The sequence below is a fragment of the Mastigoproctus giganteus genome, chromosome 6, assembly GCF_048544385.1.
Source record: "Mastigoproctus giganteus isolate SK-2022 chromosome 6, ASM4854438v1, whole genome shotgun sequence".
Lineage (NCBI taxonomy): Eukaryota > Metazoa > Arthropoda > Arachnida > Uropygi > Thelyphonidae > Mastigoproctus > Mastigoproctus giganteus.
The window spans coordinates 9,784,724-9,804,320 of NC_143580.1; the positions used below are offsets into that span (position 1 = coordinate 9,784,724).

At 39.5% G+C, this 19,597-nt stretch overlaps 1 protein-coding gene across 1 annotated transcript in view; it reads left to right on the top strand.

Annotated features, from left to right (window-relative positions):
* The window catches only part of LOC150083893 (equilibrative nucleobase transporter 1-like), a 43,119-nt gene that overhangs the window by 19,154 nt on the left and 4,368 nt on the right, over positions 1 to 19,597 (top strand). The window contains exons 2-3 of the mRNA XM_090374934.1: positions 19,232 to 19,383; positions 19,472 to 19,518. Coding sequence (XP_090231060.1) covers positions 19,232 to 19,383; positions 19,472 to 19,518 — 199 coding nt within the window. The remainder of the gene's footprint in view (positions 1 to 19,231; positions 19,384 to 19,471; positions 19,519 to 19,597) is intronic.

The window sequence follows — 19,597 nt, forward strand, 5'->3', positions numbered from 1 at the left end:
CCATAGAAAACATTGAAGTAAAGAAACCATTGAAATCATTGAAGAAAAAACCCATTAAAAGTATTGTCGTCTTGCAAGAAACAATTGCAAAGCAGGTAAATATGAAACATTACAGGTGAAGTTGGTCCGATACGACAGAGAGATATTCACTGAAAGTAACACGACCTTCTAACGATATGAGCGGACCCAGTGCATACCAACGGAACATACCCCATAGCATCAATCCCACCTCCAGTCTGGATATTTGGCTTCATGAGGTTCATACGTTGGATAGTGTCGTCTTGAAAGAAGCCATTGAAAGCATTGAAGTAAAAAAAAATCAAAGAAACCATTGCAGGCATTGAAGAAAAGGAATCAAAGAAGCCATTAAAAGCATTGTCGTCCTGCAAGAGACCATTGCAGTCCAGGCAAATATGCAATATTACAGGATGAAGTTGGTCCAATACGATAGAAACATATTCATTGGAGTTAACACGACCTTCTAACGGTATGAGCGGACCCAGTCTGTACCAACAGAACGTACTCCATAGCATTAACCCACCTGCAGCCAGTGTTGGACATGAGACGGCTTGGATACTTGACTTCATGAGGTTCGTACCACAGTATGAACCTCATGAAAAGCTGAAAAAACACTAAAACGAGACTCGTCAGACCACACGATTTCCAGTCCTCCACACTCCAATATTGGCGTTGATGGCACACGACAACCAGAACTCAAATTCTTCAATTCCCGCCTTATAGTTCGGTTGGAAATTTTGTCTTTCTTTTCTAAATTGAATTTTTCATGAGGATAAATGGGCCTGTAGTACTGGAATCCATAGTGATACAAATAATGATAATGTATATATCCAGTAAAATGCCTCTAATTATACTTTGGGGCTTTCGAGGCTGAATGTGCCTCTTTATCAACAATCCATTCTATTTGTTGATAAAGAAGCCTCGAAAGCTCCAAATTATAATTAGAGACATTTCACTGGATATATACGTTATCATTATTTGTGTTGAATTTTTCAGTCATTTTCTGTACATTGAAGCTTCTATTCTGACCAACTTAAGTTCACGTGGTCTCTTTCTTGGAGTACCGACTCTGCAATTTTTTAACCAGTGATTTCATTTGTTTTCTCAGTTGTATTAGCATTAGCATTAGCATTAGCATTAGCATTAGTAGAGGCATTTGATGCAAGAAAGCAAGCTTATGCAGCATCAGCCAAAAAAAAAAAAAAACCCACTTCCACTTCACCCCTCTGTTCGTTCAAAATACCTGTCCAGCTGAGCCTTAAACTTATTTAGGCTATCAACCTCCACCACAAGGGATGGAAGTCTGTTCCACCAACCAACCACCCGCTGGCTAAAGGCAAATTTCCGCACGTCTATCCTACATCTGTCTTTCCTCAGTTTGAATTTATGCCCTCTCAGGTGATTTTTCTGAGCTAGAGGAAGAATCCCATCAGCATTGAGCATGCTTAAACCATTCAAGGCTTTACACACCTCTATCAGATCACCTCGCTGGTGCCTAGTCTCCAGACACTGTAATTTGCAAAACTTAAGCCTTTCTTCGTAAGAGCACCCCTTTGTTCCATTCACTAATCTTGTTGCCCTTCTCTGTACTCGTTCCAGCAGCTCTACATCCTTCTTGAAATGAGGCCTCCAGACCTGTATACAGTACTCTAGGTGTGGCCTGACCATCGCCTTATACAATGGAATAATCACCTCCTTATCCCTGCTGGAAAAATTCCTGTATATCATTGACAATACTCCATGAGCTACTCTTGCAGCCCGTCTGCACTGCTCAGAGAACTTCATATCTGCCTGCACAACCACCCCCAAGTCCCTTTCATTCTCTACCACTGTCAGTATAGTACCACAGAGTTGATACGTTGCTCTGGGGTTGCTGTTTCCCATGTGTAGTACTTTACATTTATCAATGTTAAACTTCATTTGCCACCTCTCAGCCCATCTGCTCAACCTTTCCAGATCCTGTTGCAGCAGCATAGTGTGAGTAGTGTCCTTGACAACCCTGCCAACCTTTGTATCGTCTGCAAACTTGGACATTAAGCCCGATATACCATCATCAATATCATTTATAAATACAGAAAACAATAATGGACCCAACACTGAGCCCTGAGGGACTCCACTAATAACATCAGTCCACGATGAGCAGTGTCCATTGATTACCACTCTCTGTCTTCTCCCCCTCAACCACCCCTTTATCCATAGCAGCAATTTGCCTCCAATGTCACACTGCTCCAATTTGTGTAGCAGTCTTCCATGTGCAACAGTATCAAAAGCCTTTCTAAGATCCAAGTATATAATATCAAAGTTATTCCCTGCATCCAGTTCTTTTGTGACTGCATCATAGTATCCAATCAAGTTGGTCAGGCAAGCCTTCCCCTTAACAAAACCATGCTGTGTCTGAGCTATAACTGAAGTCTTGTCTAAATGATCCTGCAGTGCTTCTTTAACCAGTGCCTCCATTAATTTTCCTGGAACAGAAGTTAAGCTCACAGGTCTATAATTACTTGTGTCAGCCTTTGATCCTCCTTTGTGAATTGGGGTCACATTTGCACATTTCCAGTCTATGGGTACCTCCCCTGAGTCCAAGGAAGCTCTCATAATTATGGCTAAGGGTTTGCTTACTTCCTTTGCTGCCTCCTTTAATATAACTGGATAGATCCCATCCACCCCGGGTGCCTTTCTTGTGTTTATCTTCAACAGTTTCTCCTCCACTTTACTCCCAGTTATTTCAAGATTCTGTAGCTTACTGCTAGAGTTGAATACACCTCTGGCATTCCCCTTGCTGAATAACTCCTCATGTGTGAATGTCGATGCAAAATATTCATTTAGTTTGTTAGCTACCTGAGCAGGATCATCAACACTTGACCCATCAATATCAAGTGGACCAATCTGATTCATCCCCTTCCTTCTAGAGTTTACATAAGTAAAGAACTCTTTGCTGTTTTTCTTTGCATCCCTTGCCAAGGATTTCTCGTAATCTGCCTTCGCCTGCCTAACCTCCTTTGTAACTTGGTTGCATATCAACTTGTATCTATCATAGGCTTCTGTGTCATGTGTTAATTTGTATGTATCCCATGCATTTTTCTTCTCTGCCATATGCCTCATTAGTTCATCTGACAACCATTTTGGCCTAAACCTTGAACAATATTTCTTAGTTGGTATGTAAAGCCTAGTAGCTTCCAAGATAAGTTCTTTGAATGCTTCCCATTTTGAATTTGCTGTTGGTAACATCATCAGTTGGTCCCACTGTATAGAATTTAAATACTGTCTCAGTCCATCGTAGTCGCCTTTACGGAAGCAATAACCCTTCCCTTTACCCCTAATGGTAGTTACCTCTTTGAGTAAATCCCACTTCAGCACACTGTGATCACTGCCACCTAGTGGTTCATTTATCTGCAGATTCTTAATGCATGAAGAATCACTGCTGATAATCAAATCAAGAGTATTACTCCCTCTAGTTGCCTCCCGAACATGCTGATGTAGAAAACAATCATCCAATAAATCCACAAAAGTCCTGCTAGTGTGTGAGTAACCAACCCCCAAATTCCAGTCAATATCTGGGAAATTAAAATCTCCCATTATAAGACACTCTGATTTACTGGCCCACTCTATTTCCCTGTACAGTTCCTTATTATACTCATCAGAGTCATTAGGCCTATAGCACACTCCTACTCTCAATTTTGATCTCCCAATGTTTATGTCACACCAAACTGACTCCACACTGCACTGTCCCGCGATGTCGACTGGCTTCACTTCCTTGGTTTTTATGTGTTTCTTAACTAATAACATAACCCCTCCTCCCTTCCTATCCTGTCTATCCTTTCTGTAGACGTTGTACTCCCCAAATTGCAGTTCTGCATCCCTTATATCTGTGTGACATCACGTCTCTGATATCCCAACAATATCTGCCTTCGATGTTTTGAGCAAAACCTCAAATTCATCAAATTTATTTACTAAACTCCTAGCATTGGTGTACACACAAGTATACCTGCACCTGTTTCTATTCTTAGCTACCCTAACACAACCCATGTGTTTACTTGTACCGCAATGGCTCCCAGCAGTCTCTGAAATACCATGCATCTTGTTTTTCAGGCTTCTGCTCATGTAGTTCGTGCTAAACGTGAACCAACACTAACACCTCTCTGACAATCGTAAAGATTATCTCATCCATTACTGGATAGACCAAGAAGCTCCAGGAAGATACAGTATTTATCCGATACTAAGGAATTTGGGATCATACCGCATGACAACTTACATTTGCATGCGGTACGTTTGATTATCTGTTGATTCCAATTTCAAAATTTCAAATTTCTTTGGTCATTGAGTGTGGAAGTATGAATAGATAAAGGAGACAACTTGCTCCTCTGGAAAAGGGTGCCCCAAAACGCGACAAACTGCCGAATCTACTTCTACAATAGGAGAGTCGGCAATTTGTTCTTCAGCTATTTAAGAAATTGCGGATTTCCTCAGTTGCAGGAGATCAATTACGTGACCAATTACGGTTTACTCTGGAGGTGCTTTGAAAGTTTACGACGTGAACTAATTGGAACTTGGCTTCAATTATATCATGAGGTGTGCATGTCATCATATTTAGGTATACATCATTTGCACGTGCTGTGATCCAGTTTTGTTTTAATCAGTGTAGTTGTGAGCTCTTACGATCTATTAGGTCATTTTACACCGAACTTTTTTTTATCTCTATATTTGTCTTGTATTATTCTAAGTATACGCTAAATAAATATCACCTGGAATATTAATTCAAATACTCAAGTGTAGTATATTCGTGAATTGCGTGTATTCTCTGGTCGATTTGTCTGTCTGTCTGCGTGGGGTAGCACAGTGGTATCGTCACCGTCCTCCCCACACTGGGAAAAGGCCCGGGTTCGAATCCCATCGGTGACGCGAGAAACTTTAATGAGCTTTTTTCACTCTATGGCTGAGTTAGTCGGTCTCAGGCGTAGATAGCAAGGTTTTCCCGGGGGAAACTCGGGGTTTTCGTCCAGCAAAACCAGGCAAATCGACCATAGAACACACGCAATTTACTGACATAATACAGCAGATGAATTTAATTATTCGGTGGCCAAAAATAATAGGTTGGTCGATTTATCTGTTTTTCTGGACGAAAAACCCGAGTTTTCGGGAGTGGAGGGATATTGCTATCTACGCCTTAGACCGACTAACTCAGCCAACGAATAAAAACAGCCCATAAAAGTTGCTCCGTCATTGACAGGATCCAAACCTTGGCCTTTTCCACCCGGTATTGGAAGAACGGAGACAATGCCCCTGTGCTACGCGCGCCTGCATTATTATTTAGATTTTACACACATTAATATTATTATGAATATTGTTATCTAAATATTATTATTTTGGTATCGTATCCGCTCGTGTAACAAAAATTCAACGATCGTCCACGATCCTGAACTTTAAACATTGTACATCTTATCTTGTATATATTCAGTTATTCTTTACGTTGTGGAGAGCTGAGCATCTGCTGCCCCAACTAATATAAAGCGAATCTATACAGCAGAATATTGGTCAAAGAATATTAGCCCGAGAGTGGCCAGCGGATACGATAAGCTCCGAATTCCTCCTGTCCAGAAAACATCTCAAATGGCAAATGCACTAAAAATCAGACGACTACCATATTTGGCCGGAAAAAAAAAAAAAAAGGATTTTATTCATCTCAAAATATGAAAACCAGGCTGATCTCAAGCAAAACCTCTGGGAAAGTTTGCGGATTCCCTAATTCCAGCTATGAGCCACACCTGATTTTTGGTATTTGGTATGTTGAGGGTCTAGAGGCTCCTGGGATTTCTCCCATCTCCACGGTGTTCTCTGTATTGAGTGACAGTACCCTGTCAAGCCAGAGGTTTAAAGTGTGTGGATCATGTATAGTGTAGTCTGTTGTGCCCATTGTTCATCTGGCTTATTGGCCATCGGACCCCTGATGGAACCCGACGTTGCCCGTACCGCGCCACGAGGAGGCTAGCCAGGTGTTACCAGTAAGGAATCAGTACTCTGGCAGGTCCTGCCACCCACTTTCCTCAGATTTCAGTGGCTAGGACCTAAAAAAAAATGCTTTAATCGCTGTTGATGCTTTTGTTTGATCATAGAGATTTGCTTTAAGAGCGAGAAGAGATTGTACGCTGGATGAGTTTTATTTTTTTCCGAAAAGGGTCGGGCAAGCAATTTTCGTGTAGTTACAATTTTGACATGTGGGACTATGCACTGTAAAGGTAGACAGATTTAGGTGGGGAGAAGGAAGGCTAGAGGATAGAAGAAGAAGAAGAAAGGGACCGATAGAGAAGGTGGCTCCTAAATGTTCAGTGGGCATGCCCATGCCACACCAGGGGGAAAGTGGGTTTGGTAAGGAGAGGAGGGGACAGGGGTGTCTCCCCCCGCCGGAAAAAGGAGATAAAGCAGGCCCCACAATGTGTCAGACCTGGGTCGCCATTTGGCTAGTTGGCAGCAGGCTGCAATCTAAGTCGTTCACTTTGACTCTCCAGCTGGTGGACTTAGTCTCGGCAGAGGCCAGGATGCGTCACCTGCACGTGACAGGCCAGTTACATCTAGGTCCCGGTGTTTGGTCGCATCCAATAGGGACTCAGTTGTCTTTCAGTTGCTCTAGGTTGTCACGCCTCTTGTGTTCAAGTCCTGTAGTCACTCAGCTGGTCTTCAATGGCAAGTTCTGTTCTTTGCGTCTGTTTGGTGGTCCAAAGTATGAAATTTGTTTCAGGGTGGTGGAAGTGCCTTTTGCCTCGCGAAGAGATTTTTAGCGAAAAGCGTAAAAGCCTTATAGTTTTCTTCTTCCTGCAGCACTATGTCCTCCTGATTTCTAAGGATGGAGCGTAGTTTGGTAAACAGCTGGCCACGGAGGTTTTCATAGATATTACATTCGTAGAGCAGGTGCTCCCAAGTTTCTTCTTGTCCGCATCTACAGTGCACTATGTCCGAGATTCCAAAATCGTGTAGCTTCTTCCTGAAGGAGCCATGCCCTGTCAGCTGTAAGTGGTAAGAAGTCCAGGAGAGTACCAGGTCGGGGAAATAGAGTAAACACGTCTAATGTCTGGTATGAAGCTTCTAGTTATGCGGCGTTTAGTGGAGTCATTCCACCGATTCTGCCACACTGTTCTCATGTGGTCTGTAAGACGTCTTTTTTCCTGTGGTCTGGTCAGAGTTGGGTCCGTAGTGTATCCCAAATGTGTGATTACCCTTCCTTTGGCGTGTTGGTGCAGCAGCCCACGGCCCACAATCTCCAAGTCCAGAGGGAGACAACTTGTGCTGATTATGAACTCCAGGCTTGCTTTATCTAATCGATTCCTGCCGAACTAAATGCTAACCAGACTGCGTGGTGACCACCTGAAATTTTCCACCAATGAGAAGCAATCTACTCAACCCTTCATCTAATATCTTAACAACACCGATTTAATCTGAAAGTGGATCAACTAGATGCAGTATTATGTTTGTTGCGTTGCGCTGGTTGAAATGATGAATGGGCAATATGGCAGATGAGCAGAAACAAAATTTTCTGGGTTCAAGAATAAAACTTTCCTTTTTGCCCTCTTTTGTTATAAATCATTAATTATTTCTATTCGTTAACGAGTCTGAAATGTAACACATTACACACATTAATTAACTTGTATTAATTATTATATTATGATATAAAATATCTCTTCCATTTTAAAACTGCAAGCATATTCAATAGCTTGAATCATTAGACATGATTGGGCGTTCCATACCAAAGGTTTCTGAAGTTCCGAGACAGTTGCTTTGTCTTATGATTGTTGAATGGGAAGACAGCAAAACCTGACACAGCTAAAGAAACCTTAAGTGTTTCTTAACGTCGGTAGAAAGTCGGTCAAGGAAAATAATTTTTTTTTCTCTCTTTTCGATACGCTAATACTGAGAAAGGAAGTACAGTACAAAGATGGGAGACCAATTCAAGTAGTCTTTATTTCTCCAAGACTTACCATGCAGAACCCTTTGAGTGAATAAAGAGATCCCGAAAAAGCTCCCTCCCCTCACCCCCACGTTGGATCAACTTCTACTAATTTTTTTTGCCCATATTACGCATTGCAGTTTGTTAGTAACGCCATCATGTAATTATTACATTAAAAATTAAGACTTGTTCATTTCTTGAATCACAGAGAAAATATATAGCAGCGCCACCAAGTATTTTTTTTCAATATTAAAAATTAATAATAAATTAATAATAAATTAATAATTAGTAATTTCTTGGCTTCTTTAATAGCAAACGAACAAAACATTTCCTTAGCAGCGCCACCTACTTTGCGATTACATTTTAGGAAAGAATTGCTAATATTTCTTTAAAATTTATTATACAATGGTTTTAATTGCAATAATCATTTCAGTTGTTTTAATTGAAATGTTTGAAATAATAAGATAATTGAAATAAATAAAATTTAATTAATTTGATTTATGAAATAGCTTCTGATAAGATAATTAGAATAGAGTAGAAATAATTAGAATAGAGTAGAAATAATTAGAATAGAACAGATAGAATAGAATTGAAATAAGATAAGATAATTTGAAATAAATAAAATTTAAATAATTTGATTTTAGGTATTATTCAGTATTAGGTATGTTGAGGGCCTGACGATTCCTGGGCTTTCTCCCAGGAGACGTCTACCCTCAACATATGTTCTATGTATGGGACAAGCAAGGGATTTAAAAGTTGTGTGGGGTATGTACTATGTAGTTTTGCCTATGCGGTTTTGCCAAGTTTGTTTTAGGTATTTCTTCAGCCTGTTCTTTTCAGCCTTGTGGGTTGCGCTGTTATTCACTGTGTAGTCTAGATGGGTGCAAGGCTTTGGTTATATAATAGGTTATTCCAGTGCGTATGATGTCCAGGTCAAGGGGAAGGGCTCCGGCCAAGACCTGTAGGGCAACAGTACTAGTGGTGCTGCAGGCTCTGGTAATGGTTAACGAGATAGTTCTGTGGATTGAGTCGATTATGCGCCTATTTACGGCAGTTGATGCCTTGTGATACCAAACTGCAGAGGCATATGTTATAGCTGGTAGGAGTGTTGTTTTGTAATATAAGGAGAGTATGCGACGTTTAAGTCCCCCGTCATGACGGACCACACGGGCTAACAGTGCAGAATACTTATCTTTGTCCTTAGATGTGTGAGATGCTGCTTGAAGGAAAGATGGCGTAAAATTTAATATCACCCCCAGGTACTTAAGCCGGCTTTGGAGTTTAATTATGGTGTTATTCACCTTTATTTGTGGCGGCCTACGCAGGTCAAGGTTTCCTTTCAGTAAGATTGAAGACGTCTTAGTCGGTTAGATTTTTTTGGCAGTGTAAGAGGGTCCAGTCCTGTGGTATCTTTATGGCTTAGTTTGCTTTTACCTTCAACTGTGCTCTACTGTCGGCAGAAAATTTCAAAATCAGGTCGTCGGCGAAAACTTGGGTTTGGACGTCACCAAGATCCATGTCCAGGAACTTATCCAGGACAATATTCCACAGGAATGGCCTAGGACGGAACCCTGGGGGCCAGCCGCTGCAAACCCGGCGGCTTACCCTGCCATAGGGTACCACGGCGCTAATACTCCTGTCGGTAAGATAACATTTGATAGTAAAATACAAGTTGCAGGGAAGGTTGGCCCGCCTTAACCTTGCCAGGACGCTCGGGCCCCAAGTGGTGTCGAACGCCCTGGTGAAATCAGTGGAGATGATTAGGTAGTATTTACTTCGGAGCTGACCACACCGTGCAGCAGATGTCGATGTGCCTCTACTGTGGAAGACTCGAGCTTAAAGCCGAACTGGGTAGACATGTGCAGTTGAGTACTCTTTTAATGTGTGTCAATTCGGGCCTATAGCATTCTCTCAAATAGTTTGTTGATCACCGGTAGCAAAGATATCGGTCTGTAGGTGATTGACTGTTGTAGAGACTTCATGGGGTTTTTGGGATCAGCTTCAGTCCCGCGGTCTTCCAGTTTCTTGGCAAGATGCCTTGATCCAAACAGTTATTGAACAGATTTAGAAGGAGATTTAGGAGGGTCAGTTCTGTTCCTTTTTTGATTATTTCCGGCTCGAGGTAATCGAGGCCAGGACACTTATTATTTCTTATGTACGATTTGATGTCATCTAGCATGAAGGGTGGTGCACAGGAGTCAGTGGCGTACATGTCATTTTCTTGGCATATTCTACCTGATCAGGCGAATTAGGCACAGCAGTCTCCGGGAAAATAGCACCCAGAATATTTGTGATTGAATGTTGCCATGTGGTGGTTTGGCTCCCCTGTGGTGTCAGTGTGGTAGAAATAACTTCTCCCCTGGGGAGTTTGTTTGTGATTATCCTATAGACCACTCCCCAGGACACATTATTTCCTGTTATGCCTACCAGGTTTTCCCAGGCTCTTCGTGCGATCGCCAACAAGCGTCTGCAGGAAAACTATACATAGACCCTGCTGGTGGTGTCCAATCTGGTGTTATGTCCGAGTTGTTATCCGTGGGACCGGGGTTCCGTCCGTCTTAATCCTTTACCTTAGGGTGGTTTATTTCCTTAAGTCTTCCAGTTCTCAGGAACATAGACCCAGCTGGTGGGGTGTCCAAGTTTGGTAGTCATCTCCATTTGCCATTCATAGGACATGGGTCCCGTCCATGGTAGTCTACTTTGGCATAGTTTGTTTCCTGAGTTTTCTAATTCTTGGGGATGGGTCATTTCTGGTGTCCCAGTCCAAGCGAGCTGAAGAACAGATGTTCTCTGGTTATAGCGGTAGTGGGTTGTGGGCTGCGGCGATTTGGTTTCTCCTCCTCGCGAACAGTGCCTGCGCGTAATCCAAGAAGGCTTGATACTCCTCCTTCGTGTCTAGGAGGATGATGTTCTTCTCCCTGTGGCAAGTAGTGGATCCTGGTGAATAAAACACTACGTAGGTCTTCATAGAGCCGGCAGTCATACATGAGGTGCTGCCAGCTCTCCAGCCCCTCGCAAGTGCAAGTTGGATCATTCTAGATCCCAAGTAGAGATAGTTTGGCATTAATCGCTCCGTGTCCAGTTAAAAGGTAAGTTACCTGTAGACCTGGGGAGAATCAGTTTGGTGAGGTTGGGTAGTTTCGTTCAATATTGGGTAGAAACTTCTGAAGCGTCTTGTAGTATTTAGTACTTAAAATATTGAGCAGCGCCACCACCTGTTTTTTTTTTAATTTTAATATTAAAAATTAAGAATTATTAATTTCTCGGCTTCTTTAATAGCAAACGAATTCAGTTTGCGATTGCATTTTAAGAAAGAATTTCTATTTTTTTTTTTAAATTTATTATACCGTTGTTTTTATTGTAATAATAACTTCTGAAGCGATTTGTAGTGAACGAAAAGTGTCTAACTCGATATGTTATCAACAGAATCATGAATACAAGATGTGGGCATACAGTAGTTTACGAGCTGCTAAAGATATTTAGCTCAAAGACTGCATAATGGATTAAACGCTGCAGCGAAGTGCATCCTTCTGAAAAGATTGAACAAAATGAACTATTAATGTGATTCAACACCTTGTGAGTGCCCAAAGGTTATATATCGATTTCGTGTCGTATTCATTGATCTGAGGTGATTATCCACTGGATAATCACCTCAGATACTGGATTCAAATTGAAATACACAATCCATTGAGGCTTGTAAAGAAATAAAAAAAGGCTTTCGCTTTGATAATTGGATGAACGTGAAATGTTTCTTTCTCACGATTTGTATACTCTCTTTCCACATCACGTACGGCTATGTAGTATGTAACGAATGACCAAGAAAATATCTGTATGACAAACTCCAATGGGGCAATATTTTCCGGCTAGCAAACTTACTATTACAAGTTCTCAAGGTTCAGTACATGGGAAAATGAGTAGTTACGTGGACTCTAGCAGAAATAATAATTATAAAATGTGAGATAACTGAATTCCACGAAAAAGAAAAAAAAAAAGAGACAAGAGGCGTGGGGGTAAAATCTGAAGACTAAATTGCAATTGGTAATCGGTTGTCATATGCTGATATAGGCCAAGGTGAAATATTGTCCATTTTGTCAATACGAACATCTCGTGTCAAGTAGAATATTCTTCAGACAATAGTACTGATCAACAACAGTACATAAAGAATTCTTCAACAAGAACTGATAAGCTCAAAGTAACATTTCCTTATAACAAGGAAATAGGGTATGATGTCCATGTTGCTTTAGCTTTTTTTTTTTATACCAAAGCAACGAATTCCATGAGGTGTCAGCGTATTCTGTCTATAAATTGAAGCTGTTTATGGTAATCGGTTTGTCTGTTTTCTTGATGAAAAACCAAAATTAATAACAGTTACAATTGTGCCACTGCTGCCGGAGACTGACTAACTTGGCCACAGCCCGAAAAAAATTCATAATGTTCCTCCCGTCTTCAGGCTCATCCATATGGTGTGGGAGGTGAGCCATCAAAATCATGGTGATGCCCTTAAGGGATGTCCACACAGCAATGTTTATTTAAGAAAACAAACTAAGAACTGGACTCCTTCGTTCCAACACGATCTTAAAAGAGTCAACTTGTTTTAAGTGTTACTCGCACGTGAGAATTTTACTAAAAGCATAAAATACTCATAATTAAAAAAAAAATTAAATGTTTAATTGGGTGACGTGCTTCAGATAATTAATTACGCAAGCATAACCTGCGATTTTTAAAATTATACATTTAAAATGCAACAGTTTTCCAAATCTCTACTTAATTGTGACGCCTTTTTTGTCAGTATAATAGTTTCCTAGGATTTTATGTACACTATTAACCAAATTATTAATCACTGTTACGTATATCTTCCGTGGTACAAGCTATTGCATCGTAACTAGAGTTTTCTGAAGAAATTTAATTTAATTGCATTGAGTTTTGCTCAGGTGAGCACGTGTGGTAACAGCACACTCCAGAACATATAAGTCAAGGCCATTGGTATCGGTGATTGAAAAACGATATGTGTCGTCGTGTCATTTGTGTCTCTTTGTCTCCGAATCCAGTTCCATAGAAAAACAGATGAGGCACTTTCTTTGACTTTTTAATGCCCCCCTCTAATTGCTACTGGTATGCCCAATTACGTTACAGAGATTAAAGCTGATAATTGCTACCCAGCAACTGTTCGGGACTCTGTCCAGTGTTGCATGCTTTAAAAATGTCATTAATACTAATTAGTTGCTGGTTTTGTAAACCCAAATTCTGTATCGACGGACAAGAACAAGATCAGGCAAAACAATAAAGACATATGCTGATGAAATGTGTAATTAGCTGACGTGCTTGGTGATCGTCAGGCCAAGTCTTGTGGCTACTGTATGACGCATGTTAATTCCGAGGAGTGAAGTCAATTATGACGTAACTAGTTACCTGGTAATAGCTCGAGATAAAAATGAAAATAAATTTAAAAAGTTTGGACTTTTTAGACCTTCGATGAATTCTACAAATCCACTTTGGTATCGCAAAGCAGCGCTGCCCTGAAATTATTGTGCACACTGCTTGTTGATTAACGAAATATTTCCACACGTTTTCAGTTTAGAGTTCGTAATGGACTGAACATGAGCTGGTTGGAACAGGGCACACACTATTAATAGTGCGTGTTGGAATATTTGGCAGTCTGCTCACTTATTTCGAGTTGCTTGTCACCTTACCAGAGGATAGCTAGCAGGAAGAATGGACAATATTGGACTTAGGAAATTCAATAAATAGAAATTTTTAGAGGTTGTTTATTGAACGTTGAAGGCTTCCGTAATAAATGATGATTTAGGAATCCTGAATTTTTATACATTCTGAGCAATTGTATTAGTGTCATAGCGTCTAATTTAAAATGGCGTAATGCGTCTTAAATTGTTTTAAAGTTTAAAATTAACATTGCATTGAAGTAATTTAATATCTTCCTGGAATTTATGACTTTCAGTGATTACCCGATAGGTGTCTCTCTGTGGAGTTTTTTAGAATTCGTGGATTTAGCATTCATTGCGTTTTTGTTAGAAGATTAATTATTTCTTCTACACGTGAAGGAGTTCTGCCTACAGAACTCCTTTACGTGTAGGCAACTGTAACTTTATTCTTGCTTTACTTCTTCTCACTTCTAATTATTGGAGGGTCCCTCTGTTGATCCTCCTCTATTCTATCTTTTTTACCTCCCCAGCTCCTAAACCTCTTTCTCTGTATTCCTCCTTTTCCACTTCATTCTTATTCTCTGGTCTTATGCCCTGTACTTGCCCAGCAGAGCAAATTTTTGTATAATGTAGCTGGAGCACTCGATATTATTTGTTGCAGTTGATTGGAGGACTGAGCTTAGTTCGTACTTATGAGCTCGTTTTTTGTTATCAGTTTACTAAATTTATAAATCACTAAGTATTACCATTTGCTTCTTATAATAACCACAACAGAAACTTGAAATACGCCTAATTTCTCAATTGTATTAAAATCCAGAAGGAAATGCTCAAAGAACATTACAAAAACATAGACTGCGTACTACAACCGGAGATTCAATTGGTGTTGAATTTCACCATTTCCCCGATAGAGGGAGCAAAAAAGGACTTCTTTACATAAAATTGTTTGTTTCCTCTTGTGGCGTGTCTACAATTCAATAAATTTCCGTTTCTTTGGAAAAACCTTGAGACCTGAAAAGTAAATTAGTATTTACTTCGTAGCTTACTAACAGAAGAAAGTGATCTTTCATTTGTTATTTCTTCTTTTTATTATGTGGGCGGATGCATTTTTTGCATTTGACTTCCACCCCTGATATTTTTAAAGTCTCTATTTCAGTACTCCTTAAATGATTCTTAGATAGACTGCTGTTAAGAATGCTGTCAACTAAAAATTAGAAATCTAAGGGCTATACGAAATAAAGGAGTCTTAGTTGAAACAGATAATGATAAGGATTTGGATAAACTCAGTAAGGCAGAGGTATTTTTTCAAAAGGGTATTAATCTGGATAAAGTAAAGTTACAGAACCCTACCATCTTAGTGTATGATGTACCTAAGGAATTAACTCAGGAGGATATTATTAGGGATTTATATAAGAAAAACCTTCAAGATTATGGATATGAGGAGCAAGAGGTCAGAGAGGGGATTGTTTTTAGATTTAGTAACAGTTCCAAGGCAAGGTTTAATAATTGGGTGATTGGGGTAGCTCCTCATATGTTGCAAAATTTGATGTGTAATGACAGGTTGTATTTTGGATATACGTCACACAAATTCAGGCGTTTTACAGTTGTGACTAAATGTTTTAAGTGTTTGGGGTATGGCCACTCTATACAACACTGCACACACAAGACTGTGTCGTGTGGTCATTGTGCTCAGGGTGGCCATCTTTTTGTTGATTACCCAAATAAAAATAAAGATCCATGTTGTGTGAACTGCAAGCGCAGAGGTAGAGCTTATGATCACTCATTAAGGAGTAGTAGTTGTCCCGAGTATAAAAAGGCCCTAGAGTTCGCCAGTACGCGTACCTATGATGGATAACTGTAGTACTTTTAATGTGAATGGTAGTTTTCAACATAAAGATGAAGGTAGTGTGCTTAAGTTGGTTCAACTCAATGCCCAAAGATGTCGTGCGGTTACTGATGAAATTAGAATGGTGGCCGTGCAAGAAAGTGTTGACATTTTGTGTATGCAGGAGCCGTATGTTGGTTCCTTTGCACATGGACATAAAATTGTTGGTTTTCCTGCTGATGCCAGAGTTATAAGTGTAGTTGATGTGAAACCTAAAACAGCAATTGTGGTCTTTAATAAGTTATTGCAGGTAACTGTCCTCTCTGGGCTGTGTAGTCAGAACTCAACATGTGTGAACATTAGTACTCCTAGGTTGACTTTTAATTTAATATCTCTTTATTGTCCTCCAAGTCACGAAATTGTTAATTCTATCCATTATATGGAAACTGTTTTCAGTGAAATTGGTTGTAGTAATTTAATTATTGCATTGGATTCCAATGCAAAGTCTAACTTATGGTTTAGCGGCATGACTGATCAGAGAGGTCGCTTAATGGAGGACTTTATTTTAATGAATAATTTGTGTGTAGTCAATATATCAGGTCAGCCTTATACTTTTAATAATGTTCATGGCAGGTCGAATATTGATTTGACTATAGTTACTCAGGGGTTATCCAGACGAATCTGTCATTGGCTTGTGAAAACGGACTATACGAATAGTGATCATAGATCTTTGGTTTTTCATATTAATTTGGCTGATTTAAATACTTCTTTAGATTTTGATAATTTTGAATTAACTAGATTTACTTATAAGAAGATTAACTGGTCTAGTTTTGCACGGTCAGTGGCTTTAGATTTTTCAGGAGACAATATGGTTAATTCGAATTTTTTAAATGCTTGTGAGTATGCTGCTTTCGTTCAGTCTTCATTGCTTAGAGCCCTCAGTTGTGCCTCAAGAAGACAACGAGTTAAGAGACGAGTTGTTAATTGGTGGAATGCGGAATTATCCAGGTTAAGGAAAGAAGTATTTTTCTGTAGGAAGGCATATCAGAGGTATGGGCGGTGGGGGCTGAATGAGGCTCAATTTTATCGTGCATGTTATAGGAATAAAAAGAAAATTTATTATAGGGCTATTTATGAGAGTAAATTAAAGGCTTGGAGAAATCTAGTTACTAGTGTGGGCAATACAGATCCTTGGGGATTAATTTATAAACTAAGTATGAATAAAGTAAGACCTGGAGAGATAATGAATACCGTAATCGTCAATGGAGTGGAAACAACTGATTGGATTACAACAGTGCAGGCAATAACATCGGAGTTGTTTCCTCATGAGGAAGAAGGGGGGGGGGAGACAACAGAGCAAGAAGGCATCAAGGACTCTAATGTAACATACCTTGGGTCTGTTGATATTAGCTTATTTACTTTAGAGGAATTGAGAGCCGTTTCTAAGAAAATTAACATTTCCAAAGCCCCAGGAATCGATTTAGTAGAGAATACCGCTGTTCTTAAAATGATTGAGCTTTATCCTAACATCTTGTTAAACTTGTATAATAAATGCTTACTTCAAGGTACCTTTCCTGGGATCTGGAAAGTTGGTTTGATCAAGCTGTTAGTTAAGCCGGGTAAAAAACCAAATGACCCAAGAGGGTATAGACCAATTTCGTTATTGCCCAATCTTGGCAAAGTTTTTGAAAGATTGTTATTTATAAGATTGAACCAAGTCATGGATAAAAATGGTTTGACCCTGCCTTATCAGTATGGTTTCAAGAGAGGGCATTCTACGGAGGATGCCATTAATGATCTCATGAATTTCACCAACCAGGCAGAGGATAAATATGTGTTAGCCATCTTTATAGATTTTACTGGAGCTTTTGACATGGTGTGGCATGAGAGTATTCTGTCTGCATTAAGGGGTATGCAATGTCCAGACTTATTGTATAGGACGATACAGAGTTATTTGTATTGTAGGAAAATTATACTGAAAGCTAAGAATCTACAGTTTAATAGGAATCTTTCGAGAGGGTGTCCTCAGGGGTCTGTATTGGGCCCACTTTTTTGGAACTTAGTACTTAATTTATGGCTAGAACAATCAATTGAAAATCTGCATAAGATTGCATATGCAGATGATTTGGTTTTATGTATTACTGGTAAATCCAGGGCTGTGCTTGAAATAAGAGTGGCCCAGGTATTAGAAAGTCTAGTGCCGTGGGCTGATCTGCACAAACTATTGATATCTACAACTAAAACTGTTATGATGCTTCTTAAGGGGAAACTAAATTATGCGCGACCGCTAAAAGCTTTAATTAAGGGGAGGCAGATTCCCCTAGTATCTGAGGTGAAATATCTAGGTATAAGAATTGATGATAGATTATCGTTTTTCCCACATTTAAATTACTTACACGAAAAAATTAAAAAATTTAGTGCAGCAATAATTCGATTAACACGGTCAGATTGGGGGTTGAAAAGGAAAGTTTTAAATTTATACTACAAGGCAGTCTTCTTACCCATAGTTGCGTACGGAGCATCAGTGTGGTACTTCAGAGTTACTAACGTTAAATTTAAACAGAAATTGTTATCGATTCAGCGTTCAATGCTTTGTTATTTCTAATTTGTGCAGAACAGTCTCAACGAATGCTATGCAGGTTTTGGCCGGCCATTTGCCTCTAGACTTGTATATTGTGTATCGGGCCCTTTGTTATTACTTAAAAAAAGGCATAGTGGTTTCTTTCATGAATATTACATCTGATGTCACTATAGAGATAGCTAAAGCTAAGAAAAATGTTCTAACACAGTTGATTGGTATGTGGCAACAGAGATGGGATCTTAGTGCAACTGGGGAGGTGACTAGATTGTTTATTCCAACAGTTAAATTTACTTATGATAGTAACAACAAATGGTTTTTTCCTTCTATGGTAACATCGTTTATTTTAACTGGCCATGGCTCATTAAATTTTAAACTACATTACTTTGGTCTAGTCAGCTCTCCTTTATGCACTTGCGGTCAACCTGAGACTTGGAGTCATTTATTATATGATTGTAGTTTGTATGTTGAACATAGAGAAAGGCTAAAAGTGAAGATTGGTAATTTAGTTAGAGGCTGTGAAAGTGACCTTATTGCTAATCAGGATAAATTTCAAGCACTGCAAGAGTTCTGTGTAACTGTTTTTCAACGGAGAAGACATTGGAATAATCTAATGATTACTAATTAAGATTTGGTTATATACATTTTGATTATTTGTGTTTTTTTTTTTTTTTCCTTTTAGTTTGTTTATATTATGTGTTTTTATTTATTTATTTTTCTTTTATTTATTTTTTTTTTTTTTGTGCTGGCTCTCAGGTGTGGGCAGCCTGGGAGCGGGATTGCTGGCACCCACTGGTATAGCACTACTTCCGGTGGGTGCGGGATTTTTGTGCATGAGGCACTTAAAATAGAAGACCAGGCCCAGCATCAAGTGAATATGGGCGGCCATTAGGGTCTATTCGCCAACGGGGAGCGGCTGTGCAGGTGACAGCTTCTCCCTGATGGCGAAGAGACCTTTCATACAGGTCTATTTTGCAGAGGTTCTGCACAAAGTCAACTTTATCAGGTGGAGATAGACGGAAGTCTAGGTGCCACCGTAGACATAATAATAATAATAAAAAAAAAATAATAATGCTGTTAAGAATGACTTATGGTAAAGTTAATATAAAAAAAATTATATTAATTTTAAAAAATATTTATTTTTATGCTGGAGATGGTGATCCTTTCCCAATTTAACAGAACAACTTATTCTATGATTTTTTTTTCAATCTCCACAGGTAAGTATGAAAACTACTGGAGGATGCATCAAACAAGATAAACTTCTTAATCTTGCCTTTACAGTTGGTAGCTTTTGTATCGGATTCACCGCGTTTGTTTGGGGCTTCCTACTGGATCGATGGGGACTCCGGATTGTTCGCTTGATTATCAAGTAAGGACTCAGTAATTCTTTAAGAAACACTAACCAGTAGCTTCCATATTTTTTTAACTTAGTGACAACTTTTTCTTTTCTTTTCTAGTGCCATGGTAACCTCAGGGACTATACTCCTCTCAATCACAGGAAGAGGTAGGTAGGCCATGCCGCTTGCACAGTTACTTTGAGCTTATCTAATCGCAAATGTAGTTGTTAACCGTATATTTTTCAA